Source organism: Dreissena polymorpha, chromosome 1 (assembly GCF_020536995.1).
Source record: "Dreissena polymorpha isolate Duluth1 chromosome 1, UMN_Dpol_1.0, whole genome shotgun sequence".
NCBI lineage: Eukaryota > Metazoa > Mollusca > Bivalvia > Myida > Dreissenidae > Dreissena > Dreissena polymorpha.
The window spans coordinates 3,007,533-3,035,263 of record NC_068355.1 but is presented as its reverse complement, the minus strand read 5'-3'; the positions used below and the strand labels follow the sequence as shown (position 1 = coordinate 3,035,263).

At 35.2% G+C, this 27,731-nt stretch overlaps 1 protein-coding gene across 1 annotated transcript in view; it reads right to left on the bottom strand.

Moving 5' to 3' along the window:
• Positions 1-26,992, bottom strand: part of LOC127864896 (plexin-B1-like) — a 58,761-nt gene extending 31,769 nt beyond the window's left edge. The window contains exon 1 of the mRNA XM_052404786.1: positions 26,210-26,992. Coding sequence (XP_052260746.1) covers positions 26,210-26,992 — 783 coding nt within the window. The remainder of the gene's footprint in view (positions 1-26,209) is intronic.
• Positions 26,993-27,731: the final 739 nt, after the last annotated feature.

Sequence of the window (27,731 nt, the reverse complement as noted above, 5' to 3'; positions counted from 1 at the left end):
GCCGACCGAACCAGACCAGTACCCGACCGCTTGGTCGGGGTTGATCGAGTTGATCTAATCGGCAGTAGGAACTCAGCTTTAAAGAGGCTTCTCTGTCAAGGAAATCCCGTAATAAAACAAATAAAAACCCTAAAGATGCCGTATAATCAGAATACAGATGCAGAAGAATCATTTGAAATAGATATGAACACGTATTCGAAAAGTACACACGTTTCGCCTTCCTTTAACAAAAGTGGAATAAAAGACGCTTTCAATGTGGCTTTTTCTGTCTTGCCTTCGAATTGAAACGTGGTGTTTTCATTTTTGTCAGTGTACCCTTGTGCACTTCACGTAAACCTGTATTGCCAAAACAATTCACAAAAAGCCGAACTTACAATAAAACATGTAAATCAACCTATTAGTTGATATTTTGTTCAAATAATCTGTAATTTTTCCAAAGTGTACATCTTTTTACTTAGTATGCACCATTGCATAGTTTAAAAAATGCACATGCATTCATTATTATAAAATGGCTTTCATAGATTATGTAGGATATTCAATTATATATAATATGATAAATTCCGTCAAGCAAAGAAAGACTGTTTCAGATTAGAATTATGTATTCATGTACTCATTTTTAATATTTACGTTTGCAATGCTGATAAGTAATACTAAACAGTTTTTCGATACGGCTATATTGGATTACGATTGAATAACACAAATAGAAATGCTTAATGATAAGCATCCTATTCTTTAACGTAAAGTAATTATCATGCTGTTGAACCGTATATAAATAAATAGAATAAAGAAGTGTATAGCTCGACAACGGGGAAAATACAGGTACCTATATGCATGAACTTAATAAAGTTTCGTTTTGGAAACTACATTAGTGTTCGTACGGAAATCGGGTTGTATACTTCACAGAATATCCCGAAACTCACAAACGTATTTTGTATCTATGGTAATACAGTTCGCAAGTATCAGGTTTATTTTGGCGAGGTATAATTTAGGGCCAAAAGTAATTGCGATATTTTGAAAAAGAAGAATACGATCTAATAGGTTAAATTGAAAGTCTTGGGCATGTACAGGTTGCTTTGCTTCTCGCATATTTTCAGTATATGGTACTTAAGGTAGCGCTCCTCTAATGATTTCCCGCGATTTCTTCGAAGGTTAAAGAGCCTACTATAAGGTGCCTTAGCCTAGTGGTTAAGGCGATAGACTAGAAATCTTTTGGGATATTCCCGCGCAGGTTCGAATCCTTCCGACGACGACGTATACTTTTTTGCGACGCGTTTTATTTGTTTTAACATGTTTTATTATTTAAAAAAAAACTAGATTTACTTCAGCTTTCCCGTGTTAAAGCTTTCACGACCATAACACTTACGGACGATTCTTCCATTTTCATTTGTTTGATTAAAAAAAACTTCGAATATATTGCTTGGCGCGAATATCTTTAAAAACAAAAACTGCATTCAACACAAACATAGCATCTTAATGACCAACATATGGAGGCAATAAGGGTGGTAAGAATATATCCCATTTTCTCAAAGTATCAGCCTTCAAATGTTATCGGTAGTTTAACGAGTTCACTAGAAAATAATATATATAAATAAAAAGTGTTGGAAAGTTAATGTTTTCATTTTTATAACACTTTATTGTTCCTGTGTGATTGAGATTTAATAGCAGGCTTAACAAATGTGTTATATGTCTCTTATTTGTGAAAAAAGTAAACATATTATAAGACCAACATGTACTAAATTTTCGTATGATCACTCAGAAAAATATTAATAGATCAAACACACGCGCATAGTAACAAACCCTAACAACCAATCCGAAGGGCCAATGAAAAACATTGGACATGAAAGAGATAACTACAAGGAGCTAAGTCTTGCCGGAATATTGTCAAACCACAACCGATTTAAATGCAATTTTTGTTGCAAAGTCAACGAATATACATTTATGTTTAGTTTTTCATATAAACATTTTTTATTTATTTTCTCATACACAAGTAAGGGGTATTTATTAAGATGGTCGATATTACTTATACACATGCTAAGACATTAAGGTCAGCGTTTAATAAGATAAGTTAATCAAGCAAAATTAAAAAGTTAGTGCCAAGCAAACACACATCAATTCGTGTATGACGATTTTCTAATATGAACTAATAAGAATTTTCTTAGCACCTTTAACCATGGCGGTATCAAGCCTGATACGGTATAAATAGTAATCTTACGCACAAGCGCTTTGGCAAAGAAATAGTAGAAGAGCAAAAATATCTTTACACTTTTCTATGGCCATATTAAACTAGCCCTCTCGGACTACGAACATGTACTCGCCATCAAGGGCACAACAAAGTGCTCTATTGGGTTTATCTGAATGAAGTCTGTTTTTGAATGATGGTCACACTGGATGCTTTCTTATGGCGACTTGCATGCAATAACGACTTAATGAAATGAGTCCTTTATGGCAAACAAGAGTAAACGACCGTAAGATGAAGTGTTCTATTATTGCTTACCTGATTCCATACCCAAGTTTAACGTAAATTTTACTTACTGAGACTTTCATGCTTGTCTAAATACTTAAGTGTCCTCCCTGTCGAGGAAATTGCTTTTATAAAGACTCTTTAGTTGCTGTATTATCAAAGTATAGCAACATTATAAACTTTAAAAGTACAGTAGTTAACATAACAGGACGTAATTCTTGCATATTGATAACAACATTTTCACCTACCTTCCATACAAGTTGAGAAAAATAAATAGACACTTGGGTTTGCCCGTTCTGGCCATCGAGACTAAACGTGGTTGTATTTTCTGGAAGCATTGGTTTTCCTCTTGTTCTGCACCTGAAACTGTAATAGACAATAGAAATAGAACAATAGAAACACAGACATTTTCAGCAGATATATTGCACACAAAATAATGGTTAACATGGCGTTCTTACTATCGGTTATTTGTCCAACGTGTATTCTTTTTGTTTCATGTAACATAATGTTGTAAATCCAAGTACATGGTGCATACATACTTACTGACAAGACAAGAAAAAAGTTTACTTGTAAATAAGGGCCATCAGAACAAAATACAGAATATATAAGTAATACTATATTATTTTTTAGTTGTGATACATCCAATTCGAACATTAATTTTGATCTACATCTTTCTTTTTAATTATTTCGTTTTCATCAGAAATTAGCATAAGATTGAAAAAAAGGAAATTTTGTTCACCGTTGTACCATGAAAAGATATGCATTTGCCTTTCTTTGTTAAATTTTCGACATTTAAAAAATACACGAAACTCATTTTCAATACATATTATATTAAAGTAGACCAATATGTACATTATCAGTATTCTCTTGAAATTCCTAAATGTCGACGAGTTTCAATGGCTTATTTATGACTTAAACAACTGACTTGAAAATAAAATTGTATATCGATAAACAAATATTGTTCTGGGTTTAACATAGAATAGCACAAAAGGTATCACATCTAGATGAATTTCCTACAGCCAGTTCTGTGTTTTACAATCAAATAATATTTGTTTAAATGACATTAAGAATTATTCCACATCTCATATCCCTTGACTAATCAAAACAAAAGCAAATCCATTACGGTACAAAATTATTTTAAAGATGTCACCCGATGGCTTCATACTTCTAAAACAAACTAAATGCGTTGCTTTCAGAGTGTATGGGGCCAGAAGACTTTAAGACTTAAAGAGTATCGATAACGAAAATATTGAAATACCTTAAACCTGATCGTTGTTTGCAGCGTTGATAATACATATCGAGACCAATTTTTAGTATTACTATGTATGTAGCCAAATTACAAATAAATCATATCTCTTCATTTACAATAAAGTTTGTCATAAATGTATCATATGTTACCAAATTTTGAGATGTTTAAATGATAAAAGTAGTGACAACACATATTTCATCGCAGCAATTGTATACATTCTTCTTTTCATAAATTTATTTTGTATTTGTCTTTTAACCACTGTGTTGGTCTGTTCACAGTGTCTTTCTTTTACGCTCTCGGGAAGGGGAGAGCAAACATTTGACGCTGTTTTCGTCTGTTTAAATTCTTATCTTAACAGAATTGATTTTGCGGCTATCTGGTACAAATTGAATAAAAAATCGTTTTTGTCCTTCTCGACACGTCCATTCTTCCGTTTAAGCCACAGATATCTGACAAAAATGATCCGAATGTGATGACATTTGGTATGAAACAAATTGAACCAAAAATAGTTTATGTCCTTCTCGGTGTGTGTCTACACGTCCATTCTTCCGTTTCCGCCCGAGATATCTGACAAAAATGATCCGAATGTGAAGAAATTTGCTATGAAACATTCTTACAGAATGATACGCCTTGTCGCATAATTGGTGTACATTTGATAATAATGCATGCCCTGGTTTACGTCAGTATGGCCGAAACTCATTAATTTGTTGACAGCAGGTACACGCTTTCCACTGGCTACAGTCCGTTTTAATTATAGGTCATGACCAGATTACATAATAAATGTATGTTGTTGTCGTGCATATGCACTTACCAGGTGGTAAATAAACTAGTATATACAAGTTCAACGAGGTAGTCTGATCCATCAAGTTGACATGTTTATGTAACGATGCATATATATAAGCAATCCTTTGGACACTAAGAACAAGAAGGATTTAACACATAGCAGGTACGCTAGTGGTTTTCTTCAGAACCCAACTCCAGGTGGGGTGGGATCCTGTCTGGATGGATTTGAACGGATTTTGTCATGTCTTGGAAACGTTATTAGTTACTTAAAGAATTACATGGACTTGGAAATATTTCATTAACAACTAATTTAAAGAATTATATGGACTTGGTATCTTAATGTTAACAACTGAATAAAGAGCAAATAACTATCAATCGAGTTAATTTACATATGTGTCGCTACTACGGCACAGACTCAACTAGCTTTCAATGATATTCGATTTAATGTATGTTTACTTTAAAATGATGTGGGTTAACTATTTGCATACGGGCTTTTTGCAGTATTCTTTTTGCATGTTGTAGCATGCTGTTTATTTATGGTGATAACTGTTTTTGGCCTAGGGCGGAGCCCTAAGGCCATAGTAATGATACAAATTTCTGATACAGTCAGAATTGGCTGGCTGCCAAAACCCACGAATGAATGAATTCCCAAAAGTCCGATTTACCACTTGGCGGTCATTCATGCGCAATCAAAGAAGTTCTTCGCAGATCTCAATAACCCGCCTTGTAAATACAGAACATCACTATATAACATGACAGTGTCATAAAACGTGTAAAAAAATATTATTGAAGCAAAATTGCTAAGCATTGGCTACGACATAGTTTTTATTATTGTTTGATTATTCATGCGAGAATAAGTTCCTCACTTTACGATCTAGGCCGAAAAGATACGAGTGTCTACGGAAACAGTAATTGCTATTCTTTTCGTCACAGTTCAATAAACATGCGTGTTTACTAATGCACGGGATTTTCGTGAGTTTTAGCGGATATATCGTCATTCGAGGTCCGCTTTCAGGAGACAACGCACGTTGTGGTTCAATATATTTGTTTTAAGTTTGATATTGGGTTGGAAAAATGTCGGAAAATCAAGAAGTTTTGTCGGGGAATTTCAGCAATACATCGACTATGGAACAGTCGTTGCTCAGCAGGGAAGTAGAATGTTTATTTCAGTATAGAAAATAAATAAACAGTATTAAAACGTTTAGGGATTTGATAATTTGTATTGTTTTTCATGTTTGGCTAACGTGATTTACACACTTAAGTTTCTTCTTTGTTTATTCGATAAAAGCGGACCGCCTTCTACATTTGGTGTGTGTTGTAAAGTTTGTTGTCATTTGTTTGCTAGTAAGCAAAGAATTAATGTATTTTCGGACGAACGAAGTGAGGGAGAAAATAAGAAGAATTTTTTTCTGATACATTACATTTGGTATTTATAAACATATTTTAAGATATTGTTATTTTATATTGCGTTAACGAGACATAAAAGAAAAAAGAAAATGAAAACAAAAAACAACAACAAATATTCATGATCATTGTCGGAAATATACGAAGTTACCGGATATGACATTTCACTGCGTAGATCGAGCGCGCACATCGAGCGTGAAAAGTTCTACGTGAGACAACGTACACAATCTGTACACCGTTCTTTATCAGGGTAAAGGCCCAGTCTCACATGAACCGGACTCTACCGGGATGAACCGGGGCTCCATTTGGGACGACCAGGATGAACCGGGGAAAACCGGGGCTCCACCGGGAAAGTATTAAAATGTTTAATACCTCCGGGATGAACCGGGAGTCACCGGGAAGGACCGGCAACGACCGGCGCGGCACCGGGAACAACCGTGTCGGCACCGGGAACAACCGGGACGGCACCGTAGCTCCACTGGGGCCCATACAGACCCCGGCAGAGCTACGGCAACGTCCCGGTGAACGCCGTTAGAGTCCCGGTATAGCTACGGTATATAAGAAAACCGGCGCTCTGCCGGAACGTCACCGGCATTCACTCGGGGCATAACCGGCGACGACCGGGGTGAAACCGGGGCGTTGCCGTAGCTCTGCCGGGGTCAGATGCCGGTATAGACACGGTGATTGCCGGCGGTGTTACGGTATACCGGGGCTCTGCCGGGACGCTGTCGGCTTTCACCGGCGACAACCGATGCTATGCCGGGACGCTGCCGGCTTTCACCGGGGCACTACCGGCGACAACCGGGGCTCTGCCGGGGCTTCAGCGGGATAAACCGTAGCCAGTCCGGGTTGACCGGGACTTTGCCGGGCTGTTGACCGGCTTCAACCGGGGCGGCACCGGGAATAGTGTGACTGCTTTAAAAAAAATCTACGAATCATCCCGGTCCTCGCCGGTCGACCGGCGTTAGCAAACCGGGATGGACCGGGGCTCTACCGGCAAAAGTGAGACTTGGGCTTAAGTGGATTTTCTTTTGTATACACATTACAAAGAAAGTATGAGTGTTTTCCTGATCTGTTAATTATGTAATAGAAAGCTATTTTAGGCTATTTAAAGTGATTTATTTGACGCCAACATTAACAGTTGTTTGCGGCCATGTTGTTGTTGTTGTATATCTTCACCGCCTATGTAGACGAACCTATACCAGATCTGTAGAGTTGAACAAAAGGTTATCGTTCCCACAATCAGTATCGTGTTGTCCTCCACCGGCTATGTACATTGTAGTATATACACAACTATTGCCTTTTCTTGCAGTCTCTGAGCTTCTGCACTCAACCGCTAGGGTCAATCCGTATCAATTAGGACAAAGGGAGAAATTCGGACAAACATCCTAAATGCATTTTACGTCACACTAAATCTAGCCCCAGGCCTTCAGCGCCTACAGCGCTTTGATTTAATGATGGTACGTGTATGCTGTTTGTTTGTTATGATTTGCTGTGTGCGTGTATTGATCACAGGTGGTGAGCGTGTGGCTATGATATTAATTAGTGAAAACATCATTTTGAATGATAAATAATCATATTATAACGAAAAATTATATTTTCTGAAAAAAAATAATTTTCACTATCAAATATATATATAACAAGGTATGCAACTCAAAGTCACCCCAAACCGGGGTGCATCGCTTTGAACAGCCATATCTTCATCAATTGTGCAGCGATTTTCACGATCTCGGTCTTATTCAACGCAGAAATGAATTTCCTTTCTGGAAATGTATATGTCTTGCAATATTTTTTCAAATGCTGAGTCAACTTTTAAGAAATAACACGATACACAACTCGCATGACCAAGTTGACAATGATCATGCAGTCTTTATGAATGAAATCTCCAGTTGTAAAGACACACCTCCGCATTGGACCAATGAAATCACTCGTGTGTTTAAAATGTCAGTTAGTTGAAATGCATGTAAACAAAGGTTTCAAACGGCGCTGGACAATTAGTCTTGATGCATAATGTAACGACAAGAACGGTAATAATATTTTTTTTCATACGTTTTATTGAATTATGGTATCGAGGTACATGAACTTTGTGGGGAAGATGCCCTTTACTCCGTGAAGATTTCAGTCTTAAAGACTGCATGATCATTGTCAACTGGGTCATGCGAGATGTGTATCGTGTTATTTCTTAAAAGTTGACCCAGCATTTGTAAAAATATTGCAAGACATATACATTTCCAGAAAGGAAATTCATTTCTGCGTTGAATACGACCGAGATCGTGAAAATCGCTGTATAATTGATGAAGATATGGCTGTTCAAAGCGATGCACCCTGTTTTGGGGTGATTTTGAGTTGCATACCTTGTTATATATATATTTGATAGTGATTTTTTTTTTCATAAAAGTTAATATTTCGTTATAATATGATTATTTATCATTCAAAATGATGTTTTCACTAATTATTATCATAGCCACACGATAACCACCTGTGGTATTGATATGCTATATGTTTCTATGAAAAAAATATGCGTGTTTGTGATCATGTAGTGTAATAGTTGTTTTATTGTGAAACCTTTTTCTTTATATTACAGGGACCTTTTCACGTTTTGGTCAATTGACAAAATTAAACACGAGTGTTTCAGATTCGCAAATTTTCGTTGTAGTTATGATATTTATGAGGAATGCAGGACATTAACCATGCTCTAAAATATCCATAATATGCATGTTAAGACGATTTAAAAACCTGAAAATTATAACGCGTTGCAACGCGAAACGATTGAATAATTTGGAGAGTTCTGTTATTGTCGGATGGCCGAGTGGTCTAAGCGATAGACTTTTACTCCAGGTGTCAGTGTTCGAGCCAGGTTGAGGGTTACTTTTTTTCTTTCTTTACTTTTATTCTCATTAACTGAACCTTTTTAGATCCAATGTTTACATTTATCAATATAAAGCATTTAATGACAAACTTCTATACATGCCAAGATCTCTGAAAATGTCCCTTTAACTTAATTTAAAATGGAAATCACGATTTGTCTAAGGGGTTATAACTCTAGTTAGTAGTTTATGCGATTTTGTCGTTAAGGTCGTTATTCTCTATGATACATAAGTTCAGTTCATCTTATCAATAGAGTTGAACGTTAATAATTTGACTAATACTAAGTTCACTCCTCCCTTTCCCCGTGCACAAATAGGTTCAATGTCGATTTCGTGCATCGAAATATTGCTATAGTCAATTCGATGCTTTACTTTTAAATAGTTTACATCTAAGTTTGATATATTAAAGATTTATTATATCATTAATACATATATATTACTGCTAGCTGTGTTTAGTATCTTCATAGGTTTCGTTGTTTTAATTATATTTTGAATTGCTTGTATTTTAATGATCATCGTCTGGCCTTGCATTACTTGCATTTGTCTATTATTAATATTATTTTTAATTCGATTCGATGCTTTCCTTTCAAAGAATTTACATCTTTGATATATTAATGATTAATAACCATAAATAAATATATATTTCAGCCAAATTGAGTTTTTCTTCCATGGTAGAACCCACAAAAGAACCATCCGGCAACAGTAGAGTATGATTATAATGGTGTCTGTGTGTTTGCAATGACATGTTGTGTGTTAATGATAATGTGCTATGTGTTCGTGATGATATGCTGTGTTTTTTGTTATGGTATTATGTGTGCTTTTGATATATGATATGTTTGTTGTGATATGTGTTTATAATAAAATATTGCATATGCAACATTTAGGATGTCAAAATATGACATTATTTAGAATATAAATCCGAAGATTATTCGACAAAATCGAACGTATAGACATTTAATAAATATACTTAAGCACTATTTTATTACGAGATTCTGCATATCATCGTTTTCAATAACTGCTGATAATTCAAAAACGTCATGATAAAATCAATGTAATAGTGATAACAAATCGAATTATGTATTTTGAAGCACCACTCTGCTTGCTTGAGATACATTTACATGCACATTTAATCATATGCTAAATGCTAATCGCCGTTAATTAATTCTTTATGTTGGTATTTATGTGTGTTCGTACAAAGGAATCAACCGCGTAATGTTATTTAACATATTAACCACAACTTAACGACGTGTAAAAACATGTATATAATCCCAATGCCAGGTATTTTTATATTAAAGAATGCGGCTTGTTTAATGTAACATATGATGTCACCTTTATATCATTGAAGACAGACACGATTTTATCCACGTGACACGCGATCGGATACATGCACTAACAATAATTCATACGACCACGTAAACAGTCATTTAAATTGTCGTTATCAAAATGTACTAGCGTACCGCCGTTTTTGAACAAATGTAGTTTACAGATCTTTTATGTTTTCATCACTCGTTGTTTACGATGATCTATTCTTTTATTAACTTACACACCGATAGAACGATTCCGCGTTATTTACTAACAATTGACATTGAGACCATTAATGTAACATACTTTATGGTGTTTAGTTTTGCCGTTTGTCGCGTTGCAAGTGTGTGCGTTGTGTCGTGTGAAGCGTGTATGCCGTTTAGAGCGGCATGCGACGTTCAATGTTTGACTAACCAGATTTCATAATAATATTTTTAGCAACTAATCTTGAGTAAACGTGTAAGTTTCTGCACAGTGCTATGTTAGTTTTTAAGTGCAGAGTAACCTATCTCCGAATTCAGTATCAATACCAAAGTATTTCGAATGAAAGTAATAACAAAAAAAGGATAGCGTGGGAAGTGAGCAACATGTCTCAGCGACATGACAACGCGCGATCGAAACCAACAAGACTATAGATGAAACCTCAGCATACTGTCATAACAACACAGCGATCGAAAATAAACTCTTATCACACTACTATGATAACACACCATACCATTTTAACACACATCATACTATTTTAAAGGCACATAATATTATATTAACTACCGAACAAATTATGTATTCCTGGTTAGAGAAACGTAATGCATGTAGTGTGTATAAATATGATCTTCTATATAGTAACGATTGTAAATAAACGCATGACCCCCCCCCCCCCCGAAAAAAAATCACTATTAAACAGACAATATAGTCTTCAGTACTCTAAACCGGTATTATCGCGGTCGGTGAATCTCGCGGTATTTCATCAATGACCCAGCTTTTGTTTACAAACAAATATTGGCCATCAGCCTGTGAAATCTGCAATAAAAAATATCTGCAAGTTTCACTCGACTCTTGGTAATTAAATGTAAACGTGTATATAAAACGCAAATCAACCTTTAAATGAAACTTTTTCACGTTTTTGTGAGTTCGTCGGCTTGCGGATTCTTGGGTCAAACATTAATAATATTGTAATAATTCTTCGGTTTGCACACCAACTGTTAACATTGATTACTTTTTGCGGTAAGACTTTGACACGTTTCATGGTAAAATTGATGTTTGTATAGATAAAATGTTAGACACTGCTTGAAAATAGCTGTGATATTTATTTATGTGTGTGTCTTAAAGTGATATTATACGCATTTTTCACTGTTGAATTGAGCTGAAAAGAATTAACAGGTCAACAGAGTTAGTTAAAATGTGGTAACTTACCAATTATCTGCAACTCATCTTTCTACCAGTTGTTTATAAAAAATATGAATTATATTCGATATTTTACATGACTGTCTCAGTCCTCTAAGCCGAGCGGAACTGTCTTTTTTATTAGGATCGGCGTTAATGTTCGTGTGTCGTATGTATAGACATCGTTGCAGGAAATTAAAATTATCCATAAAACAAAACTGTGTTTTTGTGTCGTGTGAACGAATCTGCACTAAAACTAAATTAAGATTCATATCGTACATGCATGATCAGTTGTGAAACGAAAGAAAGGTTGATATTAAAAATGTATTATTTTTCTCTTTTCGAGATATTGTTTTAGTATGTTGACATTAGCAAATATAAGTATATATGAAGTGAAAACACCAAAAATAAACAACTGTTGCGATAGACACCTATAAACATAGCATATACTGTTAGATGCGTCTAATATCACTTTTAAGTCCATTTAAAGAAACTGGTACATTAAATTGATTGATGCTTTTGATGGTATGTCACATCATCGTAATTCATGTATTCTCGCGATATCACTATTCACGGGGTGGTTCGATTGCGCTCCCTACGTGCTCTTTACAGTTAAGAGTAAGTGCCCCAACTTCCATTCACGGTCAGTAAACAGTTTTTTTATGTGATTATGAAAAACATTTGGAAAGTCGTGGCTCTTATACATCAGAAACACGTTTTTTCCACACAAAAGAAAAGTTCTCTTTAACTTTTCAGTATTTTAGCCAATGTTCAACTTTTGTACAGTTTGTCTGTTCGCATTTCCCTGATCTCATTAATTTGCTAATTTTGATAGCTCCGCCCATACGTTTCACTTAAGCCACTAAATCGAATACTGTTGGATTCTACAATAAATACTCATAGAGAATGAGCCTTATAGGTACGATTATCAATTTTCAGAAAATTAATGGTAGTAAGAAGCCCCACGACAAGTAACATTTACAGAGAGCTTCCGAAGCATCTCTCTTAGGGATATCAGCGTATAAGGCTGACAGTTGCTCCAACAATATTTCACTGAGACACCCCAATCTATCAAAGATCAACACCAGACAATCGAGGCTTTCAATACTATACGGTTGACATGCAGATCTTTGTTCCTTCCGGTCCAATGATTTTGTCACGGAGTTATTGCCCTTTGATTATTCAAATGTTATTTTAGTTTTCGTGCTATCTCGGGATGTGACTAGTTATGCAGCTTCTTATAGTGTGCACATATAAATCTATGTCATGTCGTTCCGGACCATTCATTTTCATGGTGATTTTCCCTTCGATTATAATTGTGTCATTTTTAAAGGATGTTTCACATATCGCGAGAACTTATGATCTCATTTAAAAGTGTATGCACATCATTTAAGAGTGGGCATTGCATATTTGCATGGGTTCCACACCATTGATGTTTTAGGGAGTTGTTGACATTTTAATTTGTACTCAGTGCCACATTTTATCTTACACAATAATGATTTTTATGCACAGCATGTACAACTCCGATAATTGTTGACAGTAATTGCACTTTGATTATTAACATCAAATTGTCGTGTGAATATTCGTGTCTGTGGTAGATGACAGGGACTCATGGTTCGAATTTCAGGAAACTTCATTTACAGCATCCCTACATGATGAACCTTTATATGTTTTTCATTTCGTTACGATCCAATGAGTTTAATGGCAATGATGGCCTCTTCAATAAAACATGGGTTTCACACAATTTACCTATACATTATCAAAGCGCACCGTAATGGAACATGAGTCGGTTTCACGGATATTATTGTTTATTAAAGGATCTCAATAAGTAAATAAACCGGACCATAAAGAAACCTTCCTCTAAAACATTTGTAAATAGGTAGAAACGGTTCTTTGAAATCACTATACGGTGACTTTTTACTCAATAAGAAAGTAACGTGTGTAAAGGCATTATAACCATATTTATACTGTGTTACTAACAAATCACCTAATTTCTTAACATTCTTTGTACAGTACACGCTTTCTTGAAACATGAACTTTCTTGACGTGACTATAAACTTAATTAATGGCAACCATCAGTCTTATCCAAGAAGATCCGCACAATCATACTTTTCACGTATCACGAGTTTCTTCTCCTAAAGCACCATATGAACAGGAATGGAATGTTATAATGGTTATAAGTTAAATAATTTAAAAGCATTAACAACGTTTTGATTTAGTTCACAATACTTTAAAATAATTATCTTTTAAAACACAAATTATACGCCATTCAAAAATGAAGAAACAACACAACAAACGTATAATTGCATCCCATCCAAATTGTCATATTTCTTCACGGTGTTTCAAAGTTTAGAGGATTTTCAACCACAATAGTCTTTTTGACAAGATGTATTATCGTTGATATTTGTTGCAGAAGTATGGCACACCTGTTTTAGACGGAGAAAACTTTTAAATAATTTATAAATAGAAAAGCCATATTATACCTGATATTAATTTAAAACAGTACAAACATCACTTAACGAAATAATCCAAAAAATATAAACAATATAAGCGATGTGGACATAGAAAAAATTCAAGAGTATACAACTGTGTTGTCAGACATAATAACATACCTGTGTCCATATGACCCGGATCCCCCTCCCCACTATAAACACACTTGTCGCTTAACTTCACTAACATGGACAGTCTCAAAGACGAGCTGCACAAATTTACGTGTTGACTAATAATAATAAGGGACAATAGCTCCGCTACTGTAAGAAAAATACTCAGAATCACTAATTCCCATACTGTAAAATATATATCTTTTAAGTTTAATCACTTTAGCAACAAACATTTTCTAAAAAAAATTATTTTGCTGAACACGTGTCAATTCCTCCGATTAAACGCAACCGAATAACCCAGTGTCTAAGTTCCCGTGCGTGTTAATATGTTTGCAAAGATTATTAGCTCCAGAAGCAACGCTTTTGGGGTATCAAAATGTCATGTTGTGATAATGTTTTGGAAACGTTATTTTGTGTTTTGTTTTTAAAAAAGCCATTTCTCCGGTTGTGTCGAAAAACACCATAAAACATTATATTTAGGTGTGCAAGTTCACAGACTGGTTCCTATGTTTGTGAAATTTCTTAATTAAACAACCCTACGTTTTTAATTATGCGCGGAACAAAACAAAACGATAGGCGGAAGAAAGGACGGATGGAATCATTGATACACATGTGAAAATCTATATAACTCTGGAACTGGTTTGCATAATAATGACCGAATTCATTTTTCGCGACCTAAGCTGTTTATCAAAGCTGAAATGGTTGTATTTAAGTAAAATAATATTTTCTTACCCAACTCGAACCTCGTTGTTAAAATCGTGGGCGTCAACGACATTATCCATATCCTCCTCAATGCTATGACATGTTTTGCCGGACACTTTCACAGTACTTTGTATAATTTTTTCATTTTTAACACCAAATTCTGCACCATGCAATGTCACTGTTACTTCACCGATGTATGGACCAACCTTAGGGGACATCTTCAATCAAATCAATCAAAAATTTACCGATCAATATCAGTGGCAATAAAATTTAGCATACTCGCATTTACAAATGAAAAAGACCTAATTCAAAGTGAAACTATATTGGTACTATTGATGCAATACGACGTATTTTGTCGGCTTGAAATTAGCCAAACTTATCGATCGAGTCATTGAGCTCATAAGTACAATGTTAAAACATCAATATAATTTTGTCAAAGATGAATATTTATTTTGTACGCGACGATCGTTATTTTGGTTTTATAAGTTGCATGGATTTAAATATTATTTAGAGTTGAATTTCTGAAAGGAAAATTTTCCACACGTATGACACAGTTTGCAACGTTCTGAACACTATAAACACTATACTTATAAATAATGTACAAATGAAGTAACAGTTGTGTTAACTTTCTGGAATCATAATGCATGAAACATAAGAAAAGCATGCAATCACTGTCTTTCACCAAGAAAAACTAATGTAATTCGAACCTTCGAATACGATTTGTTCCACAATCTACTAATTATTAAAACATGTACTCGATACAATTATAAACGAAATGAGGTACATCACAAATATTTTCCAATATGTTGCAAAAGTAAGAGCATCATGTTTTGCAATTTATATGTAAGTTTATATATTTGAAAATTGTATTCAAATACCGTATTCGCTGGAGTATGTTTTTATGGGATTATAATAAAAATACCAGTTTAAAACATACCTGCTGTATTGTTGGGGGCGGGCATGTAGCACTCGCACCTGCACCATCAGTATCATTAAATATGCATGCTGTACTGTTCCAAGCACATTTGTATCTGGAGGAATTTAGTGCCTTACAGTAATTACAGCCTCCCTCAGCCAACTTGGAACAGTCATAGACTGTGACTGAAGTGACAAACACGTTATTCAAAATAGTCATAACACTGTCTTATATGTTAACGACTCATATCTTAAAGGGGCCATGTCGTCCTGTTCAGGTTTCGAATCATTTCGATAAATTAAATTTAAAAAAATCATATTGAAAATGTGACGATGTTATTGTTAATATCTTTTCTATACTATGGGCATTTTCACTGTTGAATTGAGCTGAAAACAATTAACAGGTCAAAATAGTTAGTTAAAATGTGGTTACTGACCAATTATCTGCAACTTTTCTTGCTACCAGTTGTTTATTAAAAATTTATTTTATATTCGATATTTTACAAGACTCACCCAGTCCTCTAAGCCGAAATGATCCGTAAAACAAAATTGTGTCTTTGTGTCGTATGAACGAGTCTGCACTAACACTAAATTACGCCAGAACTCCAGGAATCCAGGGGTCAGTGGTTCGAGCCCTGTTGAGGGTTTTCCTTTTTTTAAATTGTATTCTTGTTTTTTTACTGGAGATTTTTAGTCCAAATGTTTAAGTTTATCAATATAAAGCATTTAAAGCATTTAATGACATGCTTCAATACACGCCAAAATCTGTTGGACGGGCCGTCAAACATTTAATATCTGTTGGACGGGCCTTTAATATCACTTTAATATGTGTAAGCAAGCGTTATTACGCATTTAAATAAGGATTTGTCTACCGACTATTATTTGTTGTATAAACATTTAGCCCATTTCGATCCATGTCTTTTTACACGACGTTTTTGCTAATTATTGTTTTCGCATAGCATATACAATTTTGTATTATTTTCAATGCATCGCAAATGCATTGATAAGCGTAGTTCTTTTCTATGACATTTTATAATAAAGTGTCCCCAAAAAATCTAATCTTTTGACGAGATTCTTGAAATAAGTTAACAAGATCTTCAACATGTATACGAGACTTAATTACACAATTCTTAAAATGTTTTTAGTTTAAACGTGAAATAGATTGTGTGAGAAATTTATTACTTAGTATATGTATTTGTAGCTGTTCGTCTACAAATTCCATATAAGTAAATTAAAGTGATATTATTCGCATCTAACAGTATGTAACGTAACAGCCCCGTTATTGTTTATTCACATAACATAAATATTATGTTATTAAATATAACAATATGATAGAAATTAGGTACAGATAATATTAATAATGTGATAGGAATTTATAAGTAAATTTTTAATTATCATATTTGTATTTCAGAAATTATTAAGAGATGTTTTTATAGTATAACAAAATCATATGTGTATTTTCAGAAATTAAATAGATGTTTTAGTAAGGTAACAAAATGTTAAAAGTTCAATTACATTAATATTTATAAATAAATAACTTTTGTAATTATAGATACATCTTATATCATGATAATAAGAGTTCTACAAAGAAAATATTTGAAAGTGGAAACTATAATTACATAATTGAAGTTTGGAAATTTAATAATAAATCTTTATGATGTATTGGCCATGATTATAGAATTTGAAAATATTACTAATTGTTAGTTATAAATAATATAAGAATATACATAAAATATAACTTTAATCAAGATCTCTCGCGAGTAAAAACCAGACATACCTTTACATTCATTATTAAAGTAGGCTAAATCAACAATATGAAAGGTCAAAGATAAGATACTCTAGGCGAATGAATCTGTTACTCAGCGACGTGTATTTAACAAGGTATCCAATTTGATAAAATGGTCAAAAGTACTGCCGCGAGAATCATAATCTTATTAAATTATTTCTTACATCCATAGAACTATGCGATGAAGACGATTACAATAACACCTTATTATCACCAGACATACAAAGTACTGCCGCGGGAATCCTAATCTTATTAAATTATCACTTACATCCATTGAACTATACGATGAAGACGATTATGATTATACCTTATTATCACCAGAAGCAGTCAAATCGGATGTCTGAAAGGAATATCCAATAAATGGGTAAACACGTGAATAATTTGGTTACACCATTCCCGGGGATTGTGATTTTAGAACAGTACTTTAGCGGGCAGCCAATCGGCAAGTGACAAGTAGTTATGGGGAACTCTTTGACCAAGCTAATTAGAAATAAACGAGTAGTCAGTAAAACGCTTTGGCCAATCAAATATAAGGAATATTATTATTTGATGTTTATGTGTATTTCAGTATAAAACGAGATGTTTTATGTAGAAAGGGCACTCTTAGCTTAGATTTTGAGGTGAACGGATCGAGAAAGATCCAATCTGTTGTCAGACTGTACTTATATATTTGAAAATATTAATTATATTGGATATTAAATTGGAGTGGAATTCACATATGGCGTTGTTGATGAGTATTTCATTCCACGTTGTTAAACGGATAAATTGGCATTATTGAAAGGGACGGACTTGCCCTATTCGCAATGTAGCAAACAAAATGTAGTTAATGCGAGTCACGTCATTATGGCAATATGCGCATGATGTGTAATCGAACGATTAGTTACACACGGTGAGTGACTGTTTTATTTCCTAACGCTTATATCAAAATGGCAGATCAAATAATCCCTCAATTTTTACCAAATTTAAATTAACAAATTAAAGATGTTTAAACGGCCATAAGCTCTCAGACTATTTCACAAGTTGTACAATCATTTGATGGAAATCCAAAAGAATTTAAACATTGGATTAAAATTGTTGAAAATATGGAACGCTTATCAATTTAGATGATAATAAATCAAAATTCGTTACATACCAATCAAGTAAAGGGCTTGTTAGTGACTACATACATCGCTTTTTGACCGATAATCAGACAGGAAACTGGACAGATATAAAAGTAGAGCTTAAATTAAGATTTGCGGAAATTCAAGACCCACAATATGCTTTCTCATTATTAAAGACGATTAAACAAAAGACGGACGAAAATGTTCAAATTTACGCTGAGCGACTTTTATTATTTTGAAGGAAATTTACACATTATTGAAAAACAATAAATAGAAATTTGTATAGACGGATTAATGCACGACTATCTGAAATTTAAATTAATGCGTGAAAATCATGTAACCCTATCAACTGCTGTTAAAAGCGCAATTCAGGAACAAAGTGTCAGTGCTAGATTTGAGTTGCGATTGCAGATAAATGAACTTGATAACATTCCTACCGGAAATATTCAGACAGATATTGATAATATTAGGTCATCTATTGTTTGCATATATTGTAAAAAAACCGGTCATTCTATTCAAGACTGTGGCCGTAGGCAACGCAAGATAAATGCATACACAGTGACTAAACGCAATCATGCAAATCATACTGGTTATGACTAAAATTGGAAAGACAAAATTGATTGTTGAACTTGTGGTAAATTGGGACACTTCAGTAGGGAATGTACTCTATACATTAATAGACAAAACTAGGAAATTCTTATCAAAAGGGGGTCTATGATAAGAATGAGAAAGTCGAGACATATAATATTGCTTTGTGTGGTAGTCCAAATTCTTGTCTCATTTCAATAGGAGGTTGTTTATTTAGAAGTTTGCTTGACACGGGCGCTGAAGCCACATTAATAAGTAAAAGAGCTTAAGATCTCCTAAGAAACAAACCAACACTTGAAATAACAAAAGTTAATATAAAATCAGTTAATGGCAATTCGCTATATGTTCGCGGGAGGGTAAAGTTGAAGTTTAAAATAGGGAGTATATATGTGGAACACCCATTTTTTGTTGTTGAAAACATAAACAGAAACGTAATAATAGGAAGAGACTTTTAACAAGATAATGGCGTCCGTTTATACTTTGATCTAGGATGTTTAAGGATAAAGGATTGTTATGTACCTCTGGAAGAAGATGTACACCTTTCAACAATAGCAAGTTTAACTAGACATACTGTTTTAAAACCACAAACTTCCTATAGACTCTTTGCTCAAGCTAAACGAAATTGTCTATGTTCAAATCAAAATTATGACTTTACCGAAATAAGCAATTCTTTCTTTGATACTGAACATGGTTTAACAAGTGTTAATGCAGTCGTCAAAACAACGCGTGACCGAAAAATCCCCATTTTAATTATAAACAATACACACAAAACAATAAGGCTTAGACGTCATTCTGCCATAGGGCGAATAAAATCGATAAATGATAATGAAATATGCTCCGTATAAGAAGTTATAAAAAATAGTCAGCCGAAATCAGGCCTATCAAGAGAAGACATCTTATCAGATTTACATGTAGCCAATGATCAAAAAGAAAATATTTTTACCATACTTTTGAAACACAAAACACTTTTTACAATAAATAAATTAGAATTAACTAAAACTTCATCAGTAGAATTTACCATACCTACAGGAGATCATCCGCCTATCAAATAGAAGCCATATCGAACACCATTAAACAATAAGATATTCATAGATAAAGCAATTGACGGAATGTTAGACGCAAACATAATTAGACCATCAAGAAGTCCGTGGAGCTGTCCAATGGTTTTAGTAGACAAAAAGAAAAATACACAGAATTCAAACAACGATAATAAAGACAAGAACAGATTTTGCGTTGATTTCGGACAACTTAATAAAATTACAAAGTCAGTAGCCTACCCATTACCATTAATTGATGATATTTTGGTTTTATTAGGTAAAAGTAAATATTTCACTACTTTGGATTGAATATCAGGATAATGTCTAATTCCCATTAAAGAGGAAGATAAAGAAAAAACAGTTTTTGCTTCAGGATTTAGAGGTCTTTTTCAGTTTAACGTCCTTCCGTTTGGTGTAAAAAATGGAATTGGAATTTTTCAGGAATTAGCTAATAAAATACTTAAGGGGTGTGAGGGATTCGCGGTGGCATATCAAGATGATATTTTCATTTTTTCACCTGACTTGCAATCTCACTTATCGCATGTAAATACAGTACTACAGAGTCTCAGTAAACATAACCTGAAGCTAAAGCTGTCAAAATGTCAATTCCTACAAAGAGAGACCAGGTATCTAGTTTTTATCATTGATCAAAACAGTATAAGGCCAGACCCATTAAAAGTTGAAGCTATAAGACAATCCCTAGACCTAAATGCGTACGTGATGTCCAATCAGTCTTTGGTGCAGCGGGATTTTATAGGAGATTTTGCCCTTCGTATTCTGAAATGGTTGAGCCTCTAATTAATCTCAGGAGAAAGAATATCCCATTTATATGGTCAACACAATGCGAGGATAGTTTCATACAATTTTAAAAGACTCATTTACACAAATTTCTATCTGCCATATCATGATTCAAAAAAGGTTATGTACTTTATACCGATGCTTCCGACAAATGCATAGGTGAATGTCTAATTCAACAATGTGAAGTAAACGAAACAGGGGATTATGTGGGTGAAAAACCAATATTCTTCTTATCGCACAGATTAAGCCAAACACAATGTAAATATAGTACCATTGAAAAAAGGATGTTACAGCATATTTTACAGTAAATTACACCACTATTTACACAATGCTGAATTTGTCATCCGAACAGACCATAAACTACTAAAATACCTTCTCGAATCCTCAATGCAAAAAAAGAAAGTACAACTTTGGGCGCTCAGTATAGCAGGATACAATTGCAAAATTGAATACATTTCAGGAAAAAAGAATACTATTGCTGATTTACTCAGTAGGCCTCCTAACACCAAAGTTATAAATACTAAAGAAGATAAGAACGAATTAGAAGTAGATATCAATGATGAAAAACATTATAAGGTAAATTCGGAGATTGACTCAACTCATATTGATCACAGATAAATAATTGATAATAACACAATCCCACAAACAATTCAAATTGACGAAACAATAGATATCGATAAAATAAATGAATGTAACATGGAAATAGAGCAAGAAAAAGACCCTCATATGTCTGAGATTAAAACAAGATTAAGATTAGGGAAACAACACAAAAATGAAGAGGATAGATGTCTTATGGTTGATGGGATACTGTACTACATATCAAACGTAGATGAAGAACCTACCCTTAGGCTTTTTGTACCTAAACACCTAACGGGTTCAGTTATTACGGCATGAGATTTAGTACGTCCGAGACTTCGAAACATACACCGTTCTTCTTAGTCTGTAATAGAGACCCTATTCTTCCAATAGACAATTTGTTAAATCCTAGACGTAAATATCACGGTGAGGATTACCATAAAATAATATTAGAAGAACAACACAAATCATTTAAAAAGGTATGTTCCCAAATTCAAAAGTCTAAGCGTAAACAAGCTGATTATGCGAATAAAAGTACAAAAGATATAAAATTCGAAATCAATGACCCCGTTTACTATTAAAACTTTCAACGTATAAATAAATTAGATAGTAAATGGAGGCCCTACTACCGTATTATTGAACAAAAATAACCATTAACAAACGTGATAAAGATCAATTGGACAATTTTACAATCAAAGTTCACGCTGACCAAATAAGACATGCTAATATTGATGAATGGCCAATGATAGATAAACCATTAGCGCGGCCATTTAGAAAAGCAAATTTAGCTTTTGCAGAAGTCACAACATCTTCTTATAACGACTCAAATACGTCAGTACGTGGGTTACCTGTTATTGCTAAACAGACCCGACAGATTATGGATAATACTGATGATGAAGATAATGTCCCTTGCCGAATTGCAAAAACATTTAAGAAACAAAAAATTCGGGGACAAACATTCAAGCTCTGGTGAATCAGATACGAATAATTACGATAACAATAATTCACAAAACTCACCTTAACGTACGTTTGAAACTGATTCATCAGATGATCAGATGCAAATTTTGACGCGATAGCGTTAAGACACAAAAAACGAAAATTGACAAAAAATACTTCACGTTCAAATAACGCCATAAAAGAAGCAATTATCACTTGCCTTGAGGCTATGGTTGAACACATGCAAATAAATGCATAGGTGGACTACAAAGCAAAGCAAATAGATGTCGAGACTAAATGACCTCACAATTTTTATATATAGCGAAATATGTTTTGAATGTATGTGTATTAACTATGTAAATAGAGTATTGTAGAGGATTTTATCGTCAGATTTTGATAATGTATCGTCATTGGGATTGATATCCGGGTCTAGAGTGAAATAAAAATGTCATATTTTAGTATACGAATAAAATGCCAATTTACTGTGCTCATTAGTGAATATCTCTGATGCGTAATACCACTGTGTTTTGTATATATCTCGATCAGGTACAAACACGACAACAAAGGTCACACCTGTCGCAAATGACGTGAAATACCTATATCGTATATCGATCTATTCCCAATGACCGACGCTTTTGTACGATTGCACATGAAACAGTACACATATATACGCATATCAGATCTAATTACGACAACTTACTTGACAGTTGCCTTACCGGACGCTAGGTTATGCCCTACAGCGCTCATTAAAAGTAAACATTATTTTAGGCATATGTAATATTTTAGTACAGGTTGTCAATACTCTTAAAAGCAAAGCACTGTACCTTTTATTAGTATAATGTAAAAGAAACAACTATATTGCTGTAAATCCCTAAAATTTTTATACTGATTTTATATTTAGTTTGTTCTTTTTTGTTTCTTTATAGGAAAGACTTCATCAAGAAAAGTGATATTTCTAATAAATTTTTGTTCTCTAATTAAATAAGAATAATAAAGCACAATGCATTTGATTGAATCGACAAATGCGTATATTTTAAGTTTAACACAATTAATTTGCGTTATTAGAATTAAATAACGTTTCTCTAACACATACATTTTAGTTGGATGTATCTTGTTTTTTGCAAATATACGTCACTGGGATCAATGACCCAAACCTAATGATTTTTAATGTTTATTCATAAACAAAATAACATATTTGCCATATTATCTCCTATTCACTCCAGCTTATATACGATATACACACAATCGCGAAAGTCGAGAACGATCAAATGACGTCACGAATTTCGTGACGTCATTGTTGTGTCATTGATCATGTTACTGCTATTTTAGCAAATATATGTCACTGGGATCAATGATCCAAGCATACAAGTTTTTAATGTTTATTCATAAACAAAATAACATATTTGCCATAATGATGACAAGTAAACATAAAAACAAAAATGAACAGTCATTTAAACACCTCAAATAATCAAATTAAAGATGAACGATGGAAGTATACATGTCAAACACAAAATTGAATTTACCAGTCTAGTCATAATGTCCGTTTCTTTGCTGTATTGTAAGACTCTATTTGGTCACACCAGGTAACTAATCATGGTTCAGTATATTATCGGAAAAACTATCTGGGGTTCTAGCATGCACATTATGTGCGAAAAACAATTCCGAATTTTTCCAGCGACCGACCTTCCTAACAACCTCAGGATTAACTCCCTGCTCAATCGCAGAAGTTGCACCGGTAGGTCGAAAAGACTTAGCCGAGAAACCCTGTTCACCAAGCCCTGCCAGGCAAATGGACTGTTCCATTATTTTAGCGATTGACGACGCCTCTAGCGCTTTGTATGGAGTCCTAGGAGTAATAAAAACGGCCCGGTCCTCTGGCCTTTGAGACTCGGTACGCGCGATGTAATCCTGTAGTGTTTGCACAGGATCTATTTTAGCATTACTTCATCGCGGAATTTGAACTTCGAACCCTGTACGCGTGGTGTCGTTTTTGATACCAAAAAACGTGATTTTTGCCTCCTGATCCGAAAACAGTACCTGGTCGACAGAGAAAACTATCCTTCATTCAACACCTTGACCATCAATATATCGCGCGTTCGGGACAATATCAGAAGGCCTAAGCATCGCAGTAAGCGCAAACAGTGTAACGGCATTGAGCCGCAGTGATTTCAAATCAAGCGCGTCATTGTCTGACCAACTCATGAATAAGTCATGAACGTTGCTTAATAGCATTTTCTTTGACCTCACCATAGGCACAACTGACCCCGATTTCACAAGCGCTACTGTTAACATTTTGATTTCATAATTTTCTGTGACGTTTGGTAAACCTAAAACCCAATGACTGTTGCTTGAGCGCGTTGATCTTGAATTACATCTAAAACTCTGTGAACAAAACAAGACAAAACGGCGCGTTGACAAAATTGTTCTCGCAATGCCAGTTGGCCTGAGAAAGTGCGTCTACAGCTTCTGACATTGGCTCCCAATACCTGCTGTTGAAGCGCGGAACCTGCGCATTGTGATAATTCGCGAACCTGTCTATGGTGTGCGGACCCCATAGACGGTCGATGTACGCAAAAAGTCGCGGATGAAGCATCCTATTGTGTTTGTCGGGTTTTCTGGACCAGAAGTCGGCCTCCTGGTTCTCTACTCCTGCTATATGAGCGCACCTGATCGAGACTCCAATCTCGATTGCCTCGGCCTAAATTGCAATAGCTATTTTTGACAGTGATGGACTGGGTCCTCCCTTGGAATTCACATAAGCCATGGCTGAAATATTGTCTGTAAGGATTTGTATGTTCTTTCCCTGTATCAAACTTGAAAAAGCTTTCAATGCCATTAATATGGCTAGCATTTCGCGTTCGTTTGACGACTGATATGAAACTCGGAGGTTTCAATCGCCGGATGCGATCCGTCCCTCGTACACTGCACCCCAACCGAGGTGACTCGCGTCCGTTACAATTTGCCCCTGTACCGATTCGGAACATATTGAACGTTCGTTCCACTGAGGGTATTTATCAATTGATCAATGTGATCGGTGGCACAGGATCTCTCGACTGCTTATAGAAAATCGTCATCGTAAACTGTTATCCGCAAACCGATAGACATAAGATATGTTACCACAGGCCTAACAATCTTGCAAAAATAATACGGACTACAGCAAAGACCAAAAGGCAAAACTGACCAGCGATAATAAACGCCTTTGTAACAGAACCCCAAATAATCTCTGTGTTCTTTTGCAATTGGCACATGAAAAAAGCCGTCCTTGATATCAGCTGTTACAAACTGATCATCAGCTTTCAAAAACTGAGCAGCGTCTCTGATATCCTCGTTTCTATAATGAGGCACTTTACACAATGAGTTTATACGTCTGAGGTCCGTAATAAGCCTAAACGAACTAGTACGCTTTGGAACACAATGTATGGGATTTACACAAATTGGTTTGACAGTACAATGTTCTACATAATCTAGTAATACTAAACGAGAAATCTCATTTTCTAAGAAAACTGATTTTTTTCTATTAAATGGTCTGTTTGGCAATTCAAAAGTGCAAGTGTCACTATTTACCTGAAATGGAATCCTTACACCATCCTTAATCCAAGTCTTAACAAAATATGGCGCATTAATAGCGCCCCATGCGTGCAAATTATCACGTAAATTAAACTTACACATTAAACATATACATCCGCTGTCACGACAAAAGGGAATACACTAATTTCCCGAATTACTGTCTGCGCGTAGCTATCCTCCCTTGGCTGTCGTCTCGGGAACTGTCTATTCGTAAAGGACTGGAACACGTCCCGCGACCTGCCGTTGAAAGCACCACGCTGTCCGTGACTGTAACGCCTACGCCCGGATCCGGAAAAGCCTCGTCTGTTCGTGTAACGGTCCTTTGGAGCTCCGCCCGAGGGATGACCCGCCACCGACAACGTTGCCGCTGCTCGAAGGGTTTCGAGCGAATCCTGGTCAAAACCAGACGTGTTTTTCTGCAGGGATCTGAATATTTTGGCTGTACTAGCATCAAACTGTCCGCCAACTAATAAAGCAGCAAACTCTTCTTGCAGGAACTTGATCTGTGCATGCTGGATTAAGAACAAATTGTCCAACGTCTTTTGATCAAGCTCCGTCCCTGCTTCTAGCGTACACAAAATTTGTATGCCTGTCTCACAGTAACGACCACACTTTGACAACACGTTCATCAATGGCTGGTCTGCCCGTTTTATCCCCTGCCTACTATCATTCAATCTAACTTCTGCCGGAAGCTTCACCTTGCTTAGAGTATCCCTCAAAGCCTGAAAGTCTCCTTGCAAATCCGACTGTCCTAATCTAGCAGCGCCCGGTGTGTAGAGCGGAATGCTAGTGCCCACGTGGCCCGCATTGGGAGGCACATTTACACCATCGAAAGTGCGCACTTCTGCGCTATGTCGACTTTCGAGCTTCCTATTGATCTCGCCTAATCGACAGTCCACACTTTCTATGAATCTGCTGAGTTTTTCCTCTAAATTTGACATATTAATGTTCCCACTTTTTAAAAAACGGCTTCGACTCTGGAGTGAATAAGTCGAGAACGATCTAATGACGTCACGAATTTCGTGACGTCATCGTTGTGTCATTGATCATGTGACTGCTATCATAGGTGTGATAAGTAATATGAGTGCTAATGCAGCAAATACAAGGCCCGTATATCATTTCATGTAATTAACCCTATAAGATTTGCCGATGAGATACAAGTTAAGGACAAAAATAGCACTCCTGACATCGTTGCCGCGGATTGCCTCAGCAAGATGCGTTCATATTGCATTTGAGATCATAATAAGATCTTAACGCCCCGACACAGAAGTAGAACATGTCATCGACATACCGATATCTTCAACGACGATGTATCCGTCGAGGATGAGATGATGCAAAAGACGACTACAACTTGGATTCAACACTGACGTCATTGATCTAAATTGTGAACCAGCATCAGTACCATACACTTAGTGGACTGTTTAATGGACAGTTCACGTGTGGTCGAAAGTGGTTTTAGAGCTTGATACGAATGGACTTATTGATGAACAATCGCGCGTACTTTTTACTTATATTCGGTGAAAGTTTTATTATCTACGTACTTATATATGTGTTGTTACCTCAATTACGTGTACATAAACAATTGTTATATTGCTACAGTCATAAGCGCATACGTACTTCAGAACTATATCTGATTGAATACTGCATGTGTGGATTATCATAAATCATGTGAAAGCTGAA